Consider the following 22,431-nt stretch of genomic DNA (forward strand, 5'->3'; position numbering starts at 1 on the left):
TTACAGGCTTGAGCCACCGTGCCCGGCCTCAATGGCTATTCTTTAAACAATGTTTGTAAACCACAGCTGCATCGCGCACGCCTAAGAGCGTGTGTTCTATAGCAATGAAAATACAGAAAATACACTCACTGGGAGGGCTCTTAGAGGAGGTGCTCTCCTTAATCGCCGTCTCAAACATTTCAGGCCTATAGACAAAAGAGAAAAAAAAAACGTGCTGATCAAACAGTAAAACTCTGACGTTAAAATGTAAACAACTCAAAGATTTACAAACCAGTAACTCTGTAAAGTCTAAATTCAATTCTTAGTCATGAAGAACAGAAATCACATGGGTTATCTAAAGAACCACAGCCAAAAACACAAACCACAATTGTAAATTTAACATCCATCGCTGCCTCTCATTGGCCGCCCTTCCCCTACACTGGTTTTATTGGCATCTTCTTTCCAAGGCTAGAACGTATGCTGAAAAGAATCAGCGCCAGACTTGAGGATGGAAAGAGAAAACGCCCGACGTGCGCAGCAGGGAAACACAAGATGGGCTGTGAAAACAGGAGCACTTGAGGCTCTTGCTCCGGAAGTGGAAGCGGAGGGCTTAGGGGCTGCCAAACTTGTGCACACCTGGCCAAAAGTATAAAAGGTGGGCCACTGGCCAGGCGTGGTGGCCCATGCCCGTAATCCCAGCACTTTGGGAGGCTGAGATGGGCAGATCACGAGGTCAGGCATTTGAGACCAGCCTGACCAACATAGTGAAACCCCATCTCTACTAAAAATACAAAAATGAACCAGGCGTGGTGGCACGTGCTTATCATCCCAGCTACTTGGGAGGCTGAGGCAGGAGAATCGTTTGAACCCAGGAGGCGGGATTTGCAGTGAGCCTAGATCACGCACCACTGCACTCCAGTCTGGGGTACAGAGCAAGACTCCGCCTCAAAATAAATAAATAAATAAAGAGGTGGCCATTATGTTTGTCAAAGCCAGCTTTGCTTGAGAGCATCCCTGGGTGACTCAAAATTAAGCCTAACACCAAGTAAATGAAACCTAAAATTCATTTCAATTGATTTCAAGTAATTCATGTGCATTAGCATGTACTATAAAACACCAATTATTCTTATTTCTTTTTTTTCTTTTTTGAGACAGAGTCTCACTCTGTCACCCAGGCTAGAGTGCAGTGGCACAACCTCGGCTCACTGCAACCTCCACCTCCTGGGTTCAAGTGATTCTCCTGCCTCAGCCTCTCGAGTAGCTGGGATTACAGGCGACTGCTACCACACCTGGCTAATCTTTTCTTCTTTTTGTATTTTAAGTAGAGACGGGTTTTCATCATGTTGGCCGGGCTGGTGTCGAACTCCTGACCTCAAGTGATTTGCCCACCTTGGCCTCCCACAGGGCTGGGATTTAATGGCCACACCTGGCCCATTCCTATCTATTTCAATTATGTTAGCTTAATCCACAGATGTTCGAGCAAACAGGAGAAATTAAAAATATTCTATTAATTTGGAGAAATAAAAGTACTTTAGAAAAGTGAACAGCTGCTGAGATTCCTCAGCATCAAGCAGTAACAACATTCAGCAACCAAAAGTCGTTATCTCTCTAGTATGGAGGAGTCCTCCTTCCCTTCTAGTAGCAGCATAAGGAAAATTTCTTTTTTTTTTTATCTCTTTGGTACGCTAGAGTCCTCCTTCCCTTCTACTAGCAGCATAGGGAAAATTTTTCTTTTCTTTTTTTTTTGTTTTTGAGATGGAGTTTTGCTCTTGCTGCCCAGGCTGGAATGCAATGGCACAATCTTGGCTCACTGCAACCTCAGCCTGCCGGGTTCGAGTGATTCTCCTGCCTTAGTCTCCCAAATAGCTGGGATTACAGGCATGTGCCACCATGCCCAGCTGATTTTTGTATTTTTAGTAGAGACGGGTTTCATCATGTTGGCCAGGTTGGTCTTGAACTTCTGACCTCAGGTAATCTACCCACTTTGGCCTCCCAAAATACTGGGATTACAGGCGTGAGCCATCGCACCTGGCCGGAAAGTTTTAAACATAAGAGTGCAGCATAAAAAGGAGCTTTTCTGACTCCAGAGCTCATTCAGCCCTGCCACAAACATGAACCCACACACCCATCTCCCAGTGTCAAACACGATCAACTCATGCTAATCCCACTTCATCCAATTTCCTTACTTTTTAATGATGAATTTAATTTTGGCTTTGTTTCTGAGTATCTTCTCCAGCCTTGGAATGCCAAAAGTCGATGGTCTTCGGAATGGCACGCCCTCAGGTAAGCCTTCCACGTAAAAGTCTTCCGGGAAAGACTCAAATAATGCGAACGGCACCTTCACGGCTTGTTTAAGGCCAAGAGCTTCCCCTGCAAAACAGCCGCGTACACAGAACAGAACATGGGCGAAATGACGCCACTCAAGCCCGAAAAACCCACGTGTTGCCAATGACAGGGACACTCCAACGCTCAGTATCCCCCTCTGCTCCCTTCTACTCCCATTAAGGCACCCTGCGCTGCAGTAAGAACGTTTCAAAATAGACTTACCGCACTTCTCATTGAAGAGATTTTCAACTTTCTGTTTTAGGTCCGTGATCTTGGCATTCCAGGCCTCTGTATATAAAACATAAGATAGTTAAATTGCAATACTTATCACGGTACTTATCAATACACGCTCACAGACGGGAATGTTTCATCTTATTTGTGCATCTTTTTGTTTGTTTGTTTTGTTTGGTTTTTTTGAGACGGAGTTTCGCTTTCGTTACCCAGGCTGGAGTGCAGTGGCGCGATCTCTGCTCACCGCAACTTCCACCTCCCAGGTTCAAGCAGTTCTCCTGCCTCAGCCTCCCGAGTAGCTGGGATTACAGGCACGCACCACCATGCCCGGCTAATTCTGTATTTTTAGTAGACATGGGGTTTCTCCATGTTGGTCAGGCTGGTGTCGAACTCCCAACCTCAGGTGATCCGCCTGCCTCGGCCTCCCAAAGTGCTGGGATTACAGGCGTGAGCCACCGCGCCCAGCCTTATTTGTGCATCTTTAAGAAGAAATAAAAAACGCATAATCTTTTACCAGGATATGACTTGACAACTACTCCAGTCCTGATATATAAGCAAACTGTTTTAGTACATTGCTTTTATGTTGACTACAAGTGAACAAATGCTGAAATAAAGAAAAAATAATGAAAACCCCCAAAATGCCCTCATAACTTACAGTGTCTACTACATGCGAGGTATGGTTCTAAGCACTTTAAATGACAGTATTTATAATCCTCATACTAACCTCAGAGAAAGAAAGTAATGTTATTACCATTTTGCACAAAGGGAAAATGAGGCAGGGTGCATTCGCCTGCCTAAGTGGCATCGGATTTGAACTCAGATCTGAACTCAGATCTGAACTCAGCCTGGCTGTACGGGCTATTCCTTTAACCTCTGATATATACTGACTCACCAATAAGAACAATTCACCTGGCAAAAGGAAACAGGATTAACTTATTCTATTTAAAACGATGAAAGAAAGAAAAATGAAACGCATATTTACCAAAGGAAAACTCTCTCCCTCGTGGCTTGAAGGGAACGTTAGAACCATTAGTCTGGGTAGGGGTTCGAACAGCTGAGGTTTGAGGATTGTTGTTATTAGGGCCTAAAGGAGAGTAAAAATAATGATAATCAACACACATTCAATGACGTAAGTGTCTCTAGGTTACGATCTTCAAGTCCAGCCTGTGCCAGAAAACAAACCTAGGTTCAAATTGAAATGGGTATTCTTGTCATCCTGCAAGTTTCACAGAAACCATTTTTCTATTTCCACAGAAACCCATTTTTCTTTTCCTTTCTTTTTTTTTTTGAGACAAAGTTTCACTCTTGTTGCCCAGGCTGGAGTGCAATGGCGCAATCTCGGCTCACCACAATCTCTGCCTCCTGTTTTCAAGCAATTCTCTTGCCTCAGCCTCCTGAGTAGCTGGGCTTACAGGAATGCGCCACCACGCCCAGATAATTTTGTATTTTTAGTAGAGATGGGGTTTCTCCATGTTGGTCAGGCTGGTCTTGATCTCCCAACCTCAGGTGATCCGTCTGCCTCAGCCTCCCAAAGTGCTGGGATTACAGGCATGAGAGCCACTGCGCTCGGTCCTAATTTTATATTCTTAAAGCCTCCCAGGCCCCGTGAACCTGGATCTGCCCTTCAGGAAAGGCTGATCTTATATATAAGGCAGATCTTCCTCTGATCTTTTCCAGAAGGAAGAAAGTAAAGGGTTCAATATATTTTTAATTCTTAGCATTTTTTTTTTTTTTGAGACGGAGTCTTGCTCTGTCGCCCGGGCTGGAGTGCAGTGGCCGGATCTCAGCTCACTGCAAGCTCCGCCTCCCGGGTTTACGCCATTCTCCTGCCTCAGCCTCCGGAGTAGTTGGGACTACAGGCGCCCGCCACCTCGCCCGGCTAGTTTTTTTTTTTTTTTTGTATTTTTTAGTAGAGATGGGGTTTCTCCATGTTGGTCAGGCTGGTCTTGATCTCCCAACCTCAGGTGATCCGCCCGTCTCGGCCTCCCAAAGTGCTGGGATTACAGGCTTGAGCCACCGCGCCCGGCCAATTCTTGGCATTTTTTAACGGAAATAATTAATCGGGTGTAAGTTGCCCAAGGATGCCTGTTGGCTGTCATAGGAGAAAGCAGGCTCTCTGAAAGGATACCAGATGACTAAATGGGGACTTCTGTGCCACTCAACACCAGTACTGCAAACTCTTATTTAAAAACTTGACACCTGGGATATAGAGAATGATCCTAATGCAGTGATTTCCTTCTGCATTTATGAAGAGATGGAAGAAATATCCATACTTGACTGTTCGTTGGAGATTGTCTTTAGTATTGTATGCAGTATTTTAACACTGTGAGCCTGAAAAGATGAGAACCAGGTGGGTGTGGTGGCTCACTTGAGGTCAGGGGTTCGAGACTAGCCTAGCCAACATGGTGAAACCACATCTCTACTAAAGATATAAAAATATCCGGACTTGGTGGTGGACACCTGTAATCCCAGCTACTTGGGAGGCTGGGGCAGGAGAATCACTTGAACCCGGGAGGCGGAGGCTGCGGTGACTCAAGATTGTGCCACTGCACTCCACCCTGGGCAAGAAAGCGAGACTCTGTCTCCAAAACTAATAAAAGAAAAAGAAAATACTTTCATTCAAAGCACTGCTGTTGAAACCACTCCGAAACTTTCTTTCCTTAAAAGAATAGAAAAAAAATGAAGAGGAAAAAACAAGATAAAACATTCCACGTGACTCTCCACCCTTATTTGTTATGATAAAGGAAAAGCATTTTAGGGTTTTTCTTGGGAGCAGTTTATGATGTGATCCATGTTATCTTTTTTCTATTAATGGTTTAAAAATTTTCAAAGAGAAACATTCAGAAATGTAGCTTTATCACAGGCAGCTGTTCACAGGTAAAGCTAGTTTGGCTAACGTCATCCGTATAAACACATAGCTAGTGAACTGACACAATCAGTAAACTAGAGAATGAACAGAAACATACCGAAGACTGGCCCTTACCTTCCACAGTGACCTCAATTTCGGGAACCTTTGAATTACTCCCAGGACTTCGTGGTCTTTTGGGGGACTGCAAAGCTGTAAAATAAACAGATTTCCTTTTGTATATTGTAGGGAAAAAAATACAGAAGGAGATGCTTTATAAGAGCAGAGTATTAAAATTCATACAGTTTGGCTCTTTTCAAAGAAACCTGTAGAATTAAACTTGTAGTGTAATCCTCCACAGGGGGCTCAACAAAGCTGTGAAAACATGAATGAACTAGGATTGCAAATGTGACATTTCCAATGGAATTTTTTTTTTTTTTTTTGTGAAAAAAAAAGAAAAGTCAGTCCATTAAATAAAATACCTTAGGCTGGGTGCAGTGGCTCATGCCTGTAATCCCAGCACTTTGGGAGGCCGAGGCGGGTGGATCATGAGGTCAGGAGTTTGAGACCAGTCTGACCAACATGGTGAAACCCCGTGTCTACTAAAAATACAAAAATTAGCCAGGAGTGGTGGCACGTGCCTGTAATCCCAGCTACTCAGGAGGCTGAGGCAGGAGAATGGCTTGAATCCGGAAGGCGGAGGTTGCAGTGAGCCGAGATTGCGCCACTGCACTCCAGCCTGAGCAACAGAGCGAGATTCTGTCTCAAAAATAAATAAATAAATAAATAAATAAATAAATAAATAATAAAAATAAAACAAAATACCTTAAAAAGCAAAGTAACTACCAGCCCCAACAAAGATATCGGCCGATTCCATATGATTTAAGGGATGCGGATAAAGGGTGTCTTAATGCGCACAAATAGGATACGGAGTACACGTCGCCTCTTACCTTTAGTGTTTATTTTACTAGCCATCCCAGGAGGCAAGTAGGAAATAACTAGTTCAGGTCTAGAAAGAAAACCAAGAAATGTTACAGAAGCCAGTACAGTGGTGGTGTCACAGCCAGTAAAACGGTCGTGATGTGAACAGGGTTGTTTTTTTCTAAAGGCGTTCACAGAATCATCCTGTAACACAACAGTAATTCCTAGTGTTGTGGACAAAAGACCCTGACTTTTTTCCTTCTCGTGACTAGTAAGCCATTTTATGAAGAGCAAATAAACGACTCTTTTCATGAAAAAAAAAGAAAAGAAAAAAGAAAAAAAACTAGTGTACTTTCTTCAGCCATTAAAATTCTGCAGAAATGTAGATAAGAAAATCAATCATTAGGCCGGGCATGGTGGCTCATGCCTGTAATGCCAGCATTTTGGGAGGCTGAGGCGGGTGGATTACCTGAGGTCAGGAATTCCAGACCAGTCTAGCCAACACGGTGAAGTTCTGTCTATTCTAAAAATACAAAAATTAGCCAGGCGTGGCAGTGCAAGTCTGTAATCCCAGGTCCTTGGGAGGCTGAGGCACGGAGTTGCTTGAACCCAGGAGGCGGAGCTTGAGTGAGCCGAGATTGCCCCACGGCACTCCAGCCTGGGCGATAGAGCAGGACTCCGTCTCAAAAGAAAAAAAAAAAAAAGAAAAAAACTCACTCATTGATATTTAGTTACTCTCAAGATTGACCAGGAATAACAGAACAGATAAAGGCCAGCAAATTAAACTTCCATTCAGGCATACTGCGAGTCACCACGGAGCCTTGCAGTGACGCCGCAGAGGCCGTCGTCACCGTTTTCCTTGCACTGATGAAGATGATTGAGTATGGGCTGCGGGACTGCAGAGGCGATGGACAGTACCAGGACTGCAGCTCACAGCCAGGCTTTGCCATCAAGGACTTGACAGCCACGCCTGTCACCTCCAGCTTGAAAAACATTGTAACAGAAGTGTCATTTTATTGTTTTAATTCCAGAAACGACTACAGTGGCAAAGAGAACTTACTTTTTAACAACGAACTTGATTTTATTACTCCCGCGGACGATCCTTTCAAGTCGTGGAATTCCAAACCAGGTAGGGCTTCGGAAGGGAATCCCCTCTGGCAAGCCTTCCACATACAAGAACTCCGGGTTTGATTCAAACACGGGATACGGTACTTTCACTGCCTCGGTGAGTCCAAGAGCTTGAGCTGAAAGCGCAAGAGAACGTAAGTTGCGGAGGATAACATTTGACACAGACATTCTTTTCTTTGCATCTACATTCTCGAGTACAGCATGGAAAAGCTCCCTACGATCAAGCAATATCCACTTCATATTGAAGGCATTTTGCTTAGGATATGGGGCAAATCTGAAGAATGAGCCTAAAAAATAAGTGCTTTTAGGAGGAACATTTTAACACTTTCAATCAAAAGGAGAGTTACATTATTGGTGAAAATGACCTCTGTGCTCTGGGCAGAAATGACCGAAGGCCATTCCACACAGCAGTGGCCCCTGCTGGTCTTTGCGTTATCATCGAGAAGCAGGGTGTCTGTTCACAAACGGGTGGCGTCTATGATACAGCTAAGCCTCAGTTCGAGTGGTCAGAGGCAGGGTAGTCAGGACTCCTGATCTGGGACAGGAAACGTCAACCCCAGGTATTGAGATAATGGATAGGAGTGCCCCGGGAATATTGCTAGCACTGCCCACTCCTTACTTCCTTCTCCATGACAGACACACCCAATCAACTGAAACACTTTCTTGCTGAGCCTCCTCAGAATCGTTCTCAAGACAGCACTCCAGGAAACCGCTGTCAACAAATCTAAGCTGAAACAAATGATGAAACCTTTTGCCACCCATTTGCCACATGGGTGTTAGCCAGATGAGAAGTACAAACCAGTGGAACTGAGACTTATCCCAATGCCTCCCTTCCTCTCCCATTCTGACGCGTGAGAAAGCGGAATCCAAGAGAAATGAAGTCATCTGCTTGGTTTCAGTAGCAAGTGCAGTGGTAGAAAGAAACAGAAACCCAGTTTCTGGGACCTTCCTTCTTTAGGTCCTGAACTTTTTTTTTTTTCTTGAGACAGAATCTCGCTCTGTCACCCAGGCAGGAGTGCAGCAGTGCAATCTCGGCTCACTGCTCAAGTTCAGCCTCCCTGGTTCACGCCATTCTCCTGCCTCAGCCTCCCGAGTAGCTGGGACTACAGGCGCTCACCACCACGCCCAGCTAATGTTCTTGTATTTTTAGTAGAGACGGGGTTTCACTGTGTTAGCCAGGATGGTCTCGATCTCCTGACCTCCTGATCTGCCCACCTCGGCCTCCCAAGTGCTGGGATTACAGGCGTGAGCCACCGCACCCGGTTGGTCCTGAACTTCCATACCACTATTCAGACATGGCCCTTCGCTGATATGTTATTAAAGACATAAATATTGGCTTTTACTTACCAAATTTCAAATTAAAAATCTCTTCCACTTGCTTCCGTAGCTTGGTAATTCTGACATTCCAATCTTCTTTGACTGGAAAACAAAAAGAAACCCAATTAACTGTGTTATTTATCAGTGCTGTGGCAAATCAGAATGGATTTCGCTAGAACGTACCCTTGTTTGCAGTGATTCTCTTAATTCAGTTTTGTTAAAAGCCAAAATTTGGGGTCTTAAGGAAAAGAATAATTTCCGGTACTTGCCAAATATCAGAAAAACTGCAGAAAGACAGAATTTATTTATTTATTTAGAGACAGAGTCTCACTATGATGCTCAGGCTGGAGTGTGGTGGTATGATCTCGGCTCGCTGCAACCTCTGCCTCCTGGGTTCAAGCGATTCTCCTGCCTCAGCCTCCCGAGTAGCTGGGATTACAGGTGCCTGTCACCACACCAGGATAATTTTTGTATTTTTAGTAGAGATGGGGTTTCATCATGTTGGCCAAGCTGGTCTTGAACGCCTGACCTCAAGTGATCCACCCACCTCCGCCTCCCAAAGTGCTGGGATTACAGGCATGAGCCACCGTGCCCGGCCTAGAAAGGCAGAATTTAAATTTAAGTTGACATTGCAAATAAAGTGAAATTTGTCCACATGAAAGAGTGCTCAAAATCAGTGCTTCTCACACATTGCTCCTTGGAGAAGTCCCTCAGCGAACTTGGTCAGGGCAGGGAGGCCAGCTGCGTAAGGTTCAAGGGCTCCCACACCAGTTTCAACACGAGGGACTTTGCTTTTATTTGCTTTCTCTACAGGCAATCCTTGTTTTATCTAACAGATGTGTGCCTAAAAATCCACATAAAGCAACACTTCACTAATCAAAGTGACTTTTCTCATCAGAAATCAATGATAAAGGGATGGAATTCATGTGGGGCCGGAGTGGACGGAGGCCTGAGTGGGTCCAGCAGACGGAAACACAGCTGCCAAGTCTGGCCTGGCCTTAGCTGCTGCTGCAGGAAGCGTGAGGAACTCTGCCTTCTATGATGTGGTGCTGGACAGAGAGCTGTCTGTCATCTTCGACCAGTTCCATGGCATTCAGGACACTGTGATAGAGGAAGGAACTCACTTTCTCATCCCATGGGAAAAGAAGCCAATTATCTCTGACTGCTGCTCTTGACCACATAAGGCGCCAGTCATCACCGTGAGCAAAGACTGTCACCATCACACTGGGCGTCCTCTTCCTGCCTGTTGCTGGCCAGGTTCTCCCATCTTCCAATTATCGGAGAAGCCAATGAAGAGTGTGCTGCCGTCCATCACCGCAGAGCTCCTCAAGCCGGGGGTGGCTTGGGCTGACGCTGGAGAACTGATCACGCAGGGAGAGCTGGGCTCCAGACAGGTGAGCAATTAACTTCGGAGCAAGCAGCAACCTTTGGGCTCCTCCTGGATGCTATCACCTTGGATCTGACCTTCAGACTTTGGAGCAAGCAGCAACCTTCAGGCTCCTCCTGGATGCTATGACCTTGGATCTGACCTTCAGGAAGGAGTTGGTAGAAGCAGTGGAACCAAAGAGGTGGCTCAGCAGGAAGGAAAGGGCCAGATCCGTGGTGGCGAAGGCTGAGCAGCAGAGGGCGGCGGCCATCATCTCTGCCAAGGGCAACTCCAGGGCAATGGAGTTCATCACCAGCTCAGTGGCCACCGCAGGTGACGGCCTGATCAAGTCCACAAGCTGGAACCATGGAGGACACTGCATACCGGCCCTCCAGCTCTCAGAACTCACCCACCTGCCCGCAGGGCCGTCCGTGCTCCTCCAGCTGCCCCAGTGAAGGCCGCCCTGCCCCAAACCTCCTCCAGCCAACTGGGCCACAGCACCATTGACTTTTACCACCACCTTCCTTCTGTCCCCACCCCAGAAATCACTGATTTTTCACAAATGGCTTAAAACAACGGACATAAAAGGAAAAATCACTTCCAAAAAAAAAAAAAAAAAACCAATGGTAAAAGACCTAGGAGATGTCACTCAGCATCACCCAGTGACAGTGGGGTGTGTTTTCCTACCCAGAAGACAACCATTACCTTTTAAACATGAAAAATTAAAAAAAAATAAAAGCTATTATAAAGACATGTAGAATATCGCTGATGTGGACAGAATGTTCAGGTGTGGATGAGGACGGAGGTCAACTTGGAGACACTGCAGTCTGACTGGAGTGTTCCTGGATGACGAAAGGAGGGAAAGAGAGAAAGAGGAAAGGGGTCGGGGGGAGGTGGAGGGTTCGCCTCGGTGTGGAGGTCATCTCTGATTGCTGACAAACGCAGTGGAAAATGTTGGAGAAGGTCTGACGTTATCGCTAAAGGTTGCTGGTTTCAGAAAATCTTGTAGCATTTCCTTTACTTTAAAAGAAAACTTAGCATCTCAAGGGTTGAATGTGAGTTGTTTTTTCCCTGTGGATTTCAGAGTAGTCCATTCAGCCACAGAAAATACCTCTGGTATGAACCACATTTGAATACCACCAATAAAGACCTCGGACTCTTCCTCTGCAAAGGTCGAGCGCCTCTATTACCTGCTCAGCCTCCTCTTTTGCCCTGCTCCCCACTCCCCACCTTGCTCCTCCCATGCAGGACTTCATGGCCTCCTCACAGAGCCAGGTGCCACCTCCCACTCCATCACGTGCCTGGCTCCACTGCCTTCTCGTGTGTGACATCTCCCTTTCACCAGGCTGAGGACAATGTGCACCTATGGTGGGTTGAAGCAGACAATTCTGATGGCCACAAAATTCTTTTGTCATGTGGTCTGTGACTTGAATTGTCCTGTCCAAAGACTCGCAATGCATGTTCCACACAGGCAGGCCAAGTAAGGTGTTGGAATGAGGAACCACCAAGCACCTTTAACTCCTTCCAAGATTTTTTATGAATGGGACAAAGTCAAGTGCTCTTAGTGATGGCGAGAATGGAGATTCTCCTTCTGGTGACGGCTGCTGCACTCTGGTGACAATGGCGGTCCGGCACTGCTCCAGTACCTAATACTTGCAGTGACTTCTATGGTGCTTGCACGTTCTTTATATAATACAGGCTTCAGATTCTCAGTTTTTGCAGTCACTGTCAAAACCACCCCTAACAAAAGTGGTGACTGCACTCCTCACAACCTTGAATTTGAGCTTTGTCTTGAGAAATGAAGGTTCTACAGGTTTCATCACGTTCAGATTAATCCAAACTGAAGATCTACCTCCAGGAAGATTTTTCTTTCTCCATTACTTCCCTGAGCAAAAAATGTGTCACTTCCAATCTTCAATTCTTCACCAATACTTTGATTCCTTGACCAAATCAAAAGCATGCTGAGGTGAACCTATGAGTTAAGCATTGACTTTTATCTTCTCCACGGCAGGACTCCTGGACCAAGATAATTTTGTTACCCTACTACAGAATTTCTCAGCCACTTTCCATGCCATAATCCACACAACATCTATTTGGCACACTGACTGACCTTCACTAACGGCCACGAGGTACTGTGAGAGCTCAAGGAGCAGTATTTTAGGGCACAGCCATGAACCCAACTTGAAACATTTGTTCGCCTTAGTATTCATGAGCATGTTTAACTGCACAAATCTGTAAACACCTGATACACACAAAAATTTCATACTTGATTCCAAAGACTTATATCCTGACAACAGAAACCTTCACACTCCAGGGTATGGCCATTTATTGGTTCTTGACAACAGAAGTTCCTAAGGTGGTTGATGATCCGCAAATTATGGTCACTTACTCTGACATTACACAATGGCAAACAAAAAGACAGAGGTCAGGTGCAGTGGCTCACACCTGTAATCCCAAGACTTTGGGAGGCCAGGGCAGGTGGATCACCTGAGGTTAGGAGTTCGAGACCAGCCGGGCCAACACGGTGAAACCCTGTCTCTCCTAAAGATACAAAAATTAGCCGGGTGTGGTGGCTTGCGACTGTAGTCCCAGCTACTTGGGAGGATGAAGCAGAATTGCTTGAACCCAGGAGGTGGAGGCCCCAGTGAGCTGAGATCACACCACTGCACTCCAGCCTGGGCAACAGAGTGAGACTCCATCTCAAAAAAAAAAAAGAAATAAAGGCACACTTAGAGCTCTAATAAAGAAAATAACATCATTCATTGAACAGAGACTTCTTAGATCTTTCCTATTAGGCTGTGATATTTGTGTGCAGGTTAGAGTTATAGTCTTTGCCATTTTAGGAATAGGATACATATGAATAAACATTAAGGTCTAAATGTATATAGGAGCTACTATCCCCGGGCAGTTGAAGTGTCTGAAATGTGGCTACTTGGAACTGAAATATGCTGTGAGTATGAAAGATGTGCCAACTGTTAAATAAAGAACATGAAATAAAGACCGTGAAATACTTCCTCGTGTATTTCTTTATAATGATTACAGGCTGAACTAGAACATGGACGATTACACGCGTGGCTTGCATTTGTGGGGCACACCGTCTTTCTCGTGGACAGCAGTGGTCTATGGTCAAAGCTTGAGTTATTTGCGCACTGCAGGTGTTCACATTGACAAATCAAGGAGTGCCTGGATTGAGCTTCTGCAAATGATTTTTTGGGGAGGCGGGGGAAGGAAGACTTCCATAATTTTAAAAGACTAACTTTTAAAAGCTTAAAAAGTATTGATCTGTGCTTTTTTTTTTTTCTGAGAGAGTCTCGCTCTGTTGCCCAGGCTGGAGTACAGTGGCACAATCTCGGCTCACTGCAAGCTCTGTCTCCTGGGTTCATGCCATTCTCTTGCCTCAGCCTCCTGAGTAGCTGGGACTACAGGCGACCACCACCACGTCTGGCTAATTTTTTTGTATGTTAAGTAGACATGGGGTTTCACGGTGTTAGCCAGGATGGTCTCCATCTCCTGACCTCCTGATCCACCTACCTCAGCCTCCTGAAGTGCTGGGATTACAGGCGTAAGCCACCGCGCCCGGCTGATCTGTGTTTTTAAAAAAGGATTTCACAATTAGTTTACCTGGTGTATTCGTTCTTGGCTGAGTAACTTCAGTGGTACTGTGAGTCAGAAGTTCTGGTCTGTAAAAACAGAGTTGATATTAGTAATAAAGCATTTAGAGGAAACTCACAGGCCTTTCTCACACAGCTGTGCATTGCCAATTAGTTTTAAATACAGTGCATTCTGCCTTCGTTTTACAGTGAGAAAAAATCATTTCTGTGACTTGAATGTATTTTGAAAATGGCAATTTTCGGATATTTGGGTGAGACCTTCAAAGTCATCTTATATTTAAGATAAACAGGTGACAGTCACTTTTCCCCCACACCAGCTCAATTCTGTTTCTGTATCTTAGATGAACTGTCTAGCACAGCCAGAAGCAGCTTGCTATAGCATCTTAAACGTTTCCTATCCCTTATAACTCAGTCCCAACAAACACACAGAGGCACGACCCCAATCAGTAAGCACGGTTTACCCTTCCACATCCCTTCAATGAGTGGAGAGAGGCCTTCTGTTCCCACTCCCGCCCCCAAACCACCCACTGTGTTGCCCTTCAAAATCAAGCCAGAATTACCTTTCTAACGGGCAGATCCAAATTATTTTCAGAGGGATCTGCTTCAAGACCATTTTGTGACTGCCTCTGCTTTCATAGGATCTGAGGACATCCTCTACTTGCCCACCCAAGCCAATCCACGCAACCTCATCACGCCCACGTGGCACTCCTCACTCCACACACAGTGGGGGAGTTATGTGGCTATGTGGGCATATTCGCCACCTCCTGCCCCTACTCATATGATTTCCTTCACTTGAAACACCTTCTGTCCTTCTGGATGCACAAGGGACCGAGCTGGGTGTGCCATCCTTGCCTTCTCCCCTAAAGATGCTCAATAACTCTTCATTCCATTTTTCTTTTTTTCTTTTTTTGAGATGGAGTCTCACTCTGTTGCCCAGGCTGGAGTACAGTGGCACACTCTCGGCTCACTGCAACCTCTGCCTCTGAGGTTCAGGCGATTCTCCAACCTCAGCCTCCCGAGTAGCTGGGACTACAGGCTCCCGCCACTGCGTCCAGGTAATTTCTGTATTTTTACTAGAGTTGGGGCTTCATCATGTTGGCCAGGCTAGGCTTTTTTTTTTTTTTGAGACGGAGTCTCACTCTGTCCCTCAGGCTGGAGTGCAGTGGCACAATCTCGGCTCACTGCAACCTCCACCTCCCGGGTTCACGCCATTCTCCTGCTTCAGGTTCCCGAGTAGCTGGGGCTACAGGCACCCGCCGCCATGCCCGGCTAATTTTTTTTGTATTTTTAGTAGAGAAGGGGTTTCGCTGTGTTAGCCAGGATGGTTTCGATCTCCTAACCTCAAGTGATCCACCCGCCTCGGCCTCCCAAAGTGCTGGGATTACAGGCGTGAGCCGCTGCGCCCAGCCTTCAGTGCATTTTTCTTTGTATGAAGGCCCCAATGACAGCGTTCTTGTTAGACCCAGTTTTGCACATCTGATGCTTATACTAATAAATATTGGTTCACTAAGTGAATCTCAATATTAATGCCTTCATTGTCAATATAAAGAAGTCATGATAAGGTAAACAAAAGGCCCTTCTTCATCAAATTAACCTCTTCTCAGGGAAGACACCGAAACTATTTCTGCAGATTATCATCTTACCTTTTAATAACAAATTTAATTCGATTGCCCACTTGAATGATTTTTTCCAGCCTTGGGATTCCATACCATGAGGGACTTCTGAAAGGAATGTTTTCTGGCAGTCCTTCCACATACAGATCATTCGGGTGTGCCTCAAATTTTTGGTACGGTACAGCCTTGGCTTCAGTGCTCCCCAAGGCTTCCGCTGGACAAAAATCAAAGCAATTCAGGAGACTACATTTGTATGGAAATCAGATTTTAGTACAATCCAAAGAAAGGCACAGGTCAGTTTTGTTTTCATTGAAAAAAACTCTTTCTAGAAACATATTTATTAACTACTGAATACACTTAATACAGCAAAGACAAGTAGAGATGACAGATCATCAACAGCCAGATTTTGGCAGATTTAAGTGTCCTGGTCCTAAGACAATCTTAATAGCTCTGAGATCTTTAAAAGATTAAACTTTGTTTTTCAATCTCCTTAGGAAGAAAAGAGAGAAAGAAAATCATCATGGACAATAAAGGACACAACCTAAATACTACCTGGAAGCAGCCTTTTGCTACTAACTGTTCAGGACCGTAATTATCCTCCTCCATCGGCTGCGGCAAACTGGCACATTTCAGGCTACAGTTTCATCTGCATGGCAACCAGATCAATGTTCTTTATCCCTTCGACCTCATGAGCATGCCATTTTAAAGGAAATAACTTTCCACAAATAATTCATGGAATGGGGGCCGGGTGCGGTGGCTCACGCCTGTGATCCCAGCACTTTGGGAGGCTGAGGCGGGTGGATCACCTGAGATCAGGAGTTTGAGACCAGCCTGGTCAACATGGTGAAACCCCATCTCTACTAAAAATACAAAAGTTAGCCAGGCGTGGTGGCGGGCACCTGTAATCCTAGCTACTTGGGAAGCTGAAGCAGGAGAATTACTTGAACCCGGGAGGAGGCTGCAGTGAGCCGAGATAGCACCATTGCACTCCAACCTGGGCAACACAGTGAGACTCCCTCTCAAAAACAAACAAACAAACAAACAAAAACAGAGAAAACTAGAGCTGAGTCCTATTCACTGTATTTACTTTCCTAAAATAAAACAACATTTTAAAAAACATTACTCAGTAATACATTTTAGTTGAAGTGATAATTTAAAAAAACAGACTTACCAAATTTTTTGCAGAAAAGTTGATCCACCATCTTTCTTAATTTAGTGATTCTGGCATACCATTCTTCCTTTACTGTCAAAATAACAGTAATACAAGTTTTCTCAATTTAATGGGTTTACTAACTTTGAATATTAAACATTATTATTTTAAAATAAGAGGTACAACTTTTCCTTTTCCTGTGACTAAAATTATTTCTAAGATTTGTGGCCAGGCGCGATGGCTCATGCATGTAATCCCAACACTTTGGGAAGCTGAGGCAGGCGGGTCACTTGAGGTCAGGAGTTCGAGACCAGCCTGGCCAACATGGTGAAACTCCCATCTCTACTAAAAATACAAAAATTAGCCAGGCGTGACAGCAGGCACCTGTAATCCCAGCTACTTGGGAGGCTGAGGCAGGAGAATTACTTAAACCCAGAAGGCAGAGGTTGCAGTGAGCTGAGATTGCACCATTGTACTCCAGCCTGGGCAACACAGTGAGACTCTATCTTAAAAAAAAAAAAAAAAGACAACATGATAATAAAATTATTCTTAAGATTCTAGAATGTATTTATTCCTAAAACAATGCTGACACTGTACAAAAGAGGAAGAATGAACATCCATTAAAGCTAGGAAAAAGCAAAACTCAGGTATTCAGGAACAGCAAGCAGGTAACACTTGCTACAGAAAGATTAGGGATATGATCTTGCTGCAATCCTTCCATTTTACTAAATATCAACAGTGTGATTCCATTCTGTTTTGTCCCCACTCCACTCCACTCCAGAGCAAAAGCAAGAAAGAAAATCAATTCTATTTCCATTTCTTTTAAAACACATCTAACAGGCTGGGCACGGTGGCTCATGCCTGTAATCCTGGGAGGCCAAGGCGGGCAGATCACCTGAGGTCAGGAGCTCGAGATCAGCCTGGCCAACATGGTGAAACCCTGTCTCTACTAAAAATACAAAAATTAGCTGGGTGTGGTGGCGGGCACCTATAATCCCAGCTACTCAGGAAGCTGAGGCAGGAGAATCGCTTGAACCTAGGAGGCGGGTTGCAGTGAGCTGAGATTGCACCACTGTACCCCAGCCTGGGCGATAGAGCAAGACTCTGTCTCAAAAAAACAAAACAAAACCAAATACATCTAACAATCAAGAGATGATATAAATGGCTCCGTGCTCTAAAAGGAAAACTTCTTATGTCCTATACATCATGGACATTCAATGAATGCTTGTTCCATTGACTCGTGTAGACTTCAATAATAAACTGTTCAATGCATTATGCCAGATAAATCTTGCATCAAAAGTAGAACACATATTCTTCTTTTACTTCTGTCTACTCAGAAATGCAATATTTACATGTATTTACGATGGGTTAATAAAAAGAAGATGCATTTATTCTTCTAGAAATTATTAGACAGAATTTTGACAACATGAATTCTCCTGTAATGGCACATAATTAATAGTTACAGACATATTATTTCATATGGAAGGTAACATAAAGAAGAAATCAATGTCAAGCGTGAAATAATTATTGCACATAATCTTCTGATCTGCCTCGAGATTGAAGACCAACCTCCTGAAGCTGGTTTATCAAGCTGTAAATCTTCACGTGTTGAATTCAGAAGCTCATGTCTGAAAGGTGAGAATAAATACTCAATATTCACTAGGCAATATTCAGCAAACTAATAACCACTAGTACATATTTAACATTTAGTCAGCAAGGCTGGTTTCGAAAAGAAAAGATAATCTGGATGCTTGAGCACAACTACATCTTTTTTTTTTTTTTTTTTTCCTGAGACAGCGTTTTGCTCTTGTTCCCAGACTGGAGTGCAATGGTGCGGTCTCGACTCACTGCAACCTCCATCTCCCGGGTTCAAACAATCCTCCTGCCTCAGCCTCCCAAGTAACTGTGACTCCAGGCGCCGGCCACCATGCCCGGCCGGTTTTTGTATTTTTAGTGGAGACGAGGTTTTGCCATTGTTGGCCTGGCTGGTCTCGAACTCCTGACCTCAGGTGATCTACACGCCCTGGCCTCCCAAAGTGCTGGGATTACAGTTGTGAGCCACTACACCCAGCCTACAACTAAAGATTAATTTGCGGTTTCTACAGAGTAAAAAGCAAAATAATAATTGCAAATTGTCTAATAAGATGCTTCATGGAGCAGGTATCCTCACAAGTAAAGAGGTAACTTTGCCACCCACAGCTCTTTGAAGCATATTACAAAAATCTTAAATGGGATCCTTTAATGTCACATTGCATTCAAGACCATCTTCCTCCACACATCTATACAAACAATCATATATTCCCACACATGCTTTAAAAATCTTAGGTCTATGAGGGCGAGGTGGGCAGATTATCTGAGGTCAGGAGTTCAAGACCAGCCTCGCCAACATGGTGAAAACACCATCTCTACTAAAAATACAAAAATTAGCCAGGCATGGTGGCACATGCCTGTAATCGCAGCTACTAGGGAGTCTGAGGCATGAGAACCGCTTGAACCTGGGAGGCAAAGGTTGCAGTGAGCCGAGATCACGACACTGCACTCAAGCCTGGGTTCCAGTGTGAGACTCCATCTCAGGGAAAAAAAAAAAAAAAAAAAATCTCAGGCCTAAAAAAAAGGCATGGATTCTATGTTCTTTAGCAAAAGTAGCAGAAAATAGTGAAAGAAAATGTCAGTTGCATGCCAGTCCAGTGCGGGCACTGTTCATGCTTCAAATGCCAACCCTGGATGACTGATGCAATATTGGACCCACATAAGCTAAAAAGGGGAAGATAAAAATACACAAAATAACTTAAACTTCATCACATAGAACCCTAGTGGTGAATGAATATTTGTCAACAATAAAAAAGACGTATTACTCAGAAGAGAGATGAGTCTTACTTCTTAATCACAAAACGAATCCTTTCCTTTGCAAGTAATATCCTCTCTAGCCGAGGAATTCCATAAGTAGATGGCCTTCTAAAAGGAATTCCTTCAGGAAGTCCTTCTACATAAAGGTCTTCAACATGAGACTGGAAAAGAGGGTATGGGATCGTCACCGGACCTTTGGCTTTTATGGCTTGAGCTATAAGGACAAAAAGAGAAGGAGATACCATTTAAACATGATTTGTAGAAAAGAATAATAAATCATTGAATCTGTATTGCTCTTTAACTTTTTTTTTTTTTTTTTTGAGATGGAGTCTCGCTCCGTTGCCCAGGCTGGAGTGCAGTGGCCAGATCTCAGCTCACTGCAAGTTCCGCCTCCCGGGTTTACGCCATTCTCCTGCCTCAGCCTCCCGAGTAGCTGGGACTACAGGCGCCCGCCACCACGCCCGGCTAGTTTTTTGTGTTTTTTTAGTAGAGACGGGGTTTCACCGTGTTAGCCAGGATGGTCTCGATCTCCTGACCTCGTGATCCGCCCGTCTCGGCCTCCCAAAGTGCTGGGATTACAGGCTTGAGCCACCGCGCCCGGCGCTCTTTAACTTTTATAATTTGATCTTTACTTGTTATTGTGATTGAATCAGAAGAAAAACACTATGAGGGTAATAGAAAGAACACAAAACTTCTAATATTCTGTTTATCAAAGCCGGCAGTGAAATATCCCATTACTTTAAGGCAATGTGAATACAGCCAGACTTTCTACAGAAATCTGAACCACATTACAAAGCCAGAAAAACATACCCGGTAATATCATTTAATACATATAGTACTAAATGGAAGAAGCAGTATTTTAAAAACATAAACATCAGTGTAACCTTATTGGACTTATAAAAATAATTTCTGTTAAATAACAGAGGCAGGCTGGTCACAGTGGCTCATGTGTGTCATCCCAGCACTTTGGGAGGCCGAGGTAGGTCAATCACCTGAGGTCAGGAGTTCAAGACCAGCCTGGCCAACATGGTGAAACCCTGTCTCTACAAAAAATATGAAAATTAGTCGGGCATGATGATGGGCGCCTATAATCCCAGCTACTCGAGAAGCTGAGGCAGGAGAATCATTTGAACCTGGGAGGCAGACGTTGCAGTGAGCTATCATGCCATTGGACTCCAGCCTGGGTGACAGAGCAAGACTCCGTCTCAAATAATAAAAATAAATAAATAAATAAATAATTAACAGAAGCGAAAGATTCTCCTAAACTACAACATCTCTGCTAATATTTATTTACCCAACAGTAAAATAATACAACAGCTATAAACAGTCAAGAGTGGGGAGTATTAAAATCAAACATAGCATGTGGACTCCCATCAGAAAAGCTTCATTTTTTTTTCCATAATTGTGTGTAAAAGTCTATTTGCTAAACATTAATATTTGTACTGAAACTTCAAGTGTACCATATTACACATTAGCACTGAGTTAGTCAATATCCTCTGTTGTACACTAAACTTGAATATCATATTTATGTCACAATGAAAATATCGCTCCCTAAGGCAATTTCCATTAATATTGCTTTGAAATTATAAAATGTGAAGATGTTTTTATAATTTCACAACAGGTGAACATTTATTGTCTTGTATACAAAATAATCTAATAAATCACCATCACAACAAAAGCCCCACAACATAACCTGTTTGATTTCATGAAAAGCACTGACATTTATAAACTGATATAGTACATTTGTAGTGGTGCGATCTCGGCCTACTGCAAGCTCTGCCTCCAGGGTTCCCGCCATTCTCCCGCCTCAGCCTCCCAAGCAGCCGGGACTACAGGCGGCTAATTTTTTCTATTTTTAGTAGAGACGAGGTTTCACCATGTTAGCCAGGATGGTCTCAATCTCCTGACGTCGTGATCCGCCCGTCTCGGCCTCCCAAAGTGCTGGGATTACAGGTGTGAAACACTGCGCCCGACCCCCCCTAGAGCCTATGATCATACCACTAGGTTACAGTGCTTCCAGGTAGCACATGCTATGAGGTTTTTGCTTCAGAATGAACCAATAAAGAACACGGGGCTGGGCGCAGTGGTTCACGCCTGTAATCCCAGCACTCTGGGAGGCCGAGGTGGGTAAATCACCTGAGGTCAGGAGTTTGAGACCAGCCTGGCCAACATGGTGAAACCCCGTCACTACTAAAAATATAAAAATCAGCTAGGCATGGTGGCGGGCACCTGTAATCTCAACTACTCAGGAGGCTCAGACAGGAGAATTGCTTGAACCTGGGAGGCAGAGGTTGCAGTGGGTAAATCACCTGAGGTCAGGAGTTTGAGACCAGCCTGGCCAACATGGTGAAACCCCATCTCTGCTAAAAATATAAAAATCAGCTAGGCATGGTGGCGCGTGCCTGTAATCCCAGCTACTCAGGAGGCTCAGACAGGAGAATTGCTTGAACCTGGGAGGCAGAGGTTGCAGTGAGCCGAGATCGCGCCACTCCAGACTAGGCAACAAGTGGGAAACTCCATCTCAAAAAAAAAAAAACCAAAAAAAGGGCAAAAAAGGTGTAAGCTATTAAAAACTGGGAGAAACACTAAGAGAACCTGAAGTAAATTGCTAAAAATATGGAAAATTTGTTGAATTCATTAGCAAATTTAATTCTAGATTTTCATTGAGGGGTAGGTCATATTACTCATGATGAAGAAAAAATGTTCATTTTAAGTTTATTAACACAAATACCATCAATATGGCTTACTGCGTTTAAATTTCCACTTATAGCAACTCAGTTAAAACTGCATATCACACAATTTTACAGCTTGCTAGTTAATGGCAAAGTTGTCATCCAAATAAAAATGATAATAACAGATGATAATAAAATTGATAATAAATATGATAAAAATAAAATGACTTTTATTTTTAAATCATTTTAAATATTTTATAAAAAAATACAAATGATAACAAATTGTGAATTTCTTTCATCATTACATAAAGGTGGCTGTAGCATAGAATAGTAAAAGGACAAAGAAGGAATTGAAATCTAGCATCAACTCAGTTATACATCAACATAAAAGCAGTGGCCAGGATGGTGGCTCATGCCTGTAATGCC

At 44.0% G+C, this 22,431-nt stretch overlaps 1 protein-coding gene across 2 annotated transcripts in view; it reads right to left on the reverse strand.

The window, feature by feature from the left end:
- The window catches only part of GTF2I (general transcription factor IIi), an 82,620-nt gene that overhangs the window by 10,080 nt on the left and 50,109 nt on the right, over positions 1-22,431 (reverse strand). For both annotated transcript variants that reach the window (XM_011960586.1, XM_011960585.1), the window contains 13 exons: positions 19,364-19,547; positions 18,056-18,114; positions 16,508-16,579; positions 15,367-15,550; positions 13,734-13,792; positions 8,777-8,848; positions 7,362-7,545; positions 6,331-6,389; positions 5,519-5,593; positions 3,518-3,619; positions 2,527-2,592; positions 2,166-2,349; positions 130-185 (listed from right to left, as the gene is read on the reverse strand). In XM_011960586.1, the coding sequence (XP_011815976.1) occupies positions 130-185; positions 2,166-2,349; positions 2,527-2,592; positions 3,518-3,619; positions 5,519-5,593; positions 6,331-6,389; positions 7,362-7,545; positions 8,777-8,848; positions 13,734-13,792; positions 15,367-15,550; positions 16,508-16,579; positions 18,056-18,114; positions 19,364-19,547 (1,356 nt within the window). The remainder of the gene's footprint in view (positions 1-129; positions 186-2,165; positions 2,350-2,526; positions 2,593-3,517; positions 3,620-5,518; positions 5,594-6,330; positions 6,390-7,361; positions 7,546-8,776; positions 8,849-13,733; positions 13,793-15,366; positions 15,551-16,507; positions 16,580-18,055; positions 18,115-19,363; positions 19,548-22,431) is intronic.

Source organism: Colobus angolensis, unplaced genomic scaffold (genome assembly GCF_000951035.1).
Source record: "Colobus angolensis palliatus isolate OR3802 unplaced genomic scaffold, Cang.pa_1.0 Scaffold516, whole genome shotgun sequence".
Classification (NCBI taxonomy): Eukaryota; Metazoa; Chordata; class Mammalia; order Primates; family Cercopithecidae; genus Colobus; species Colobus angolensis.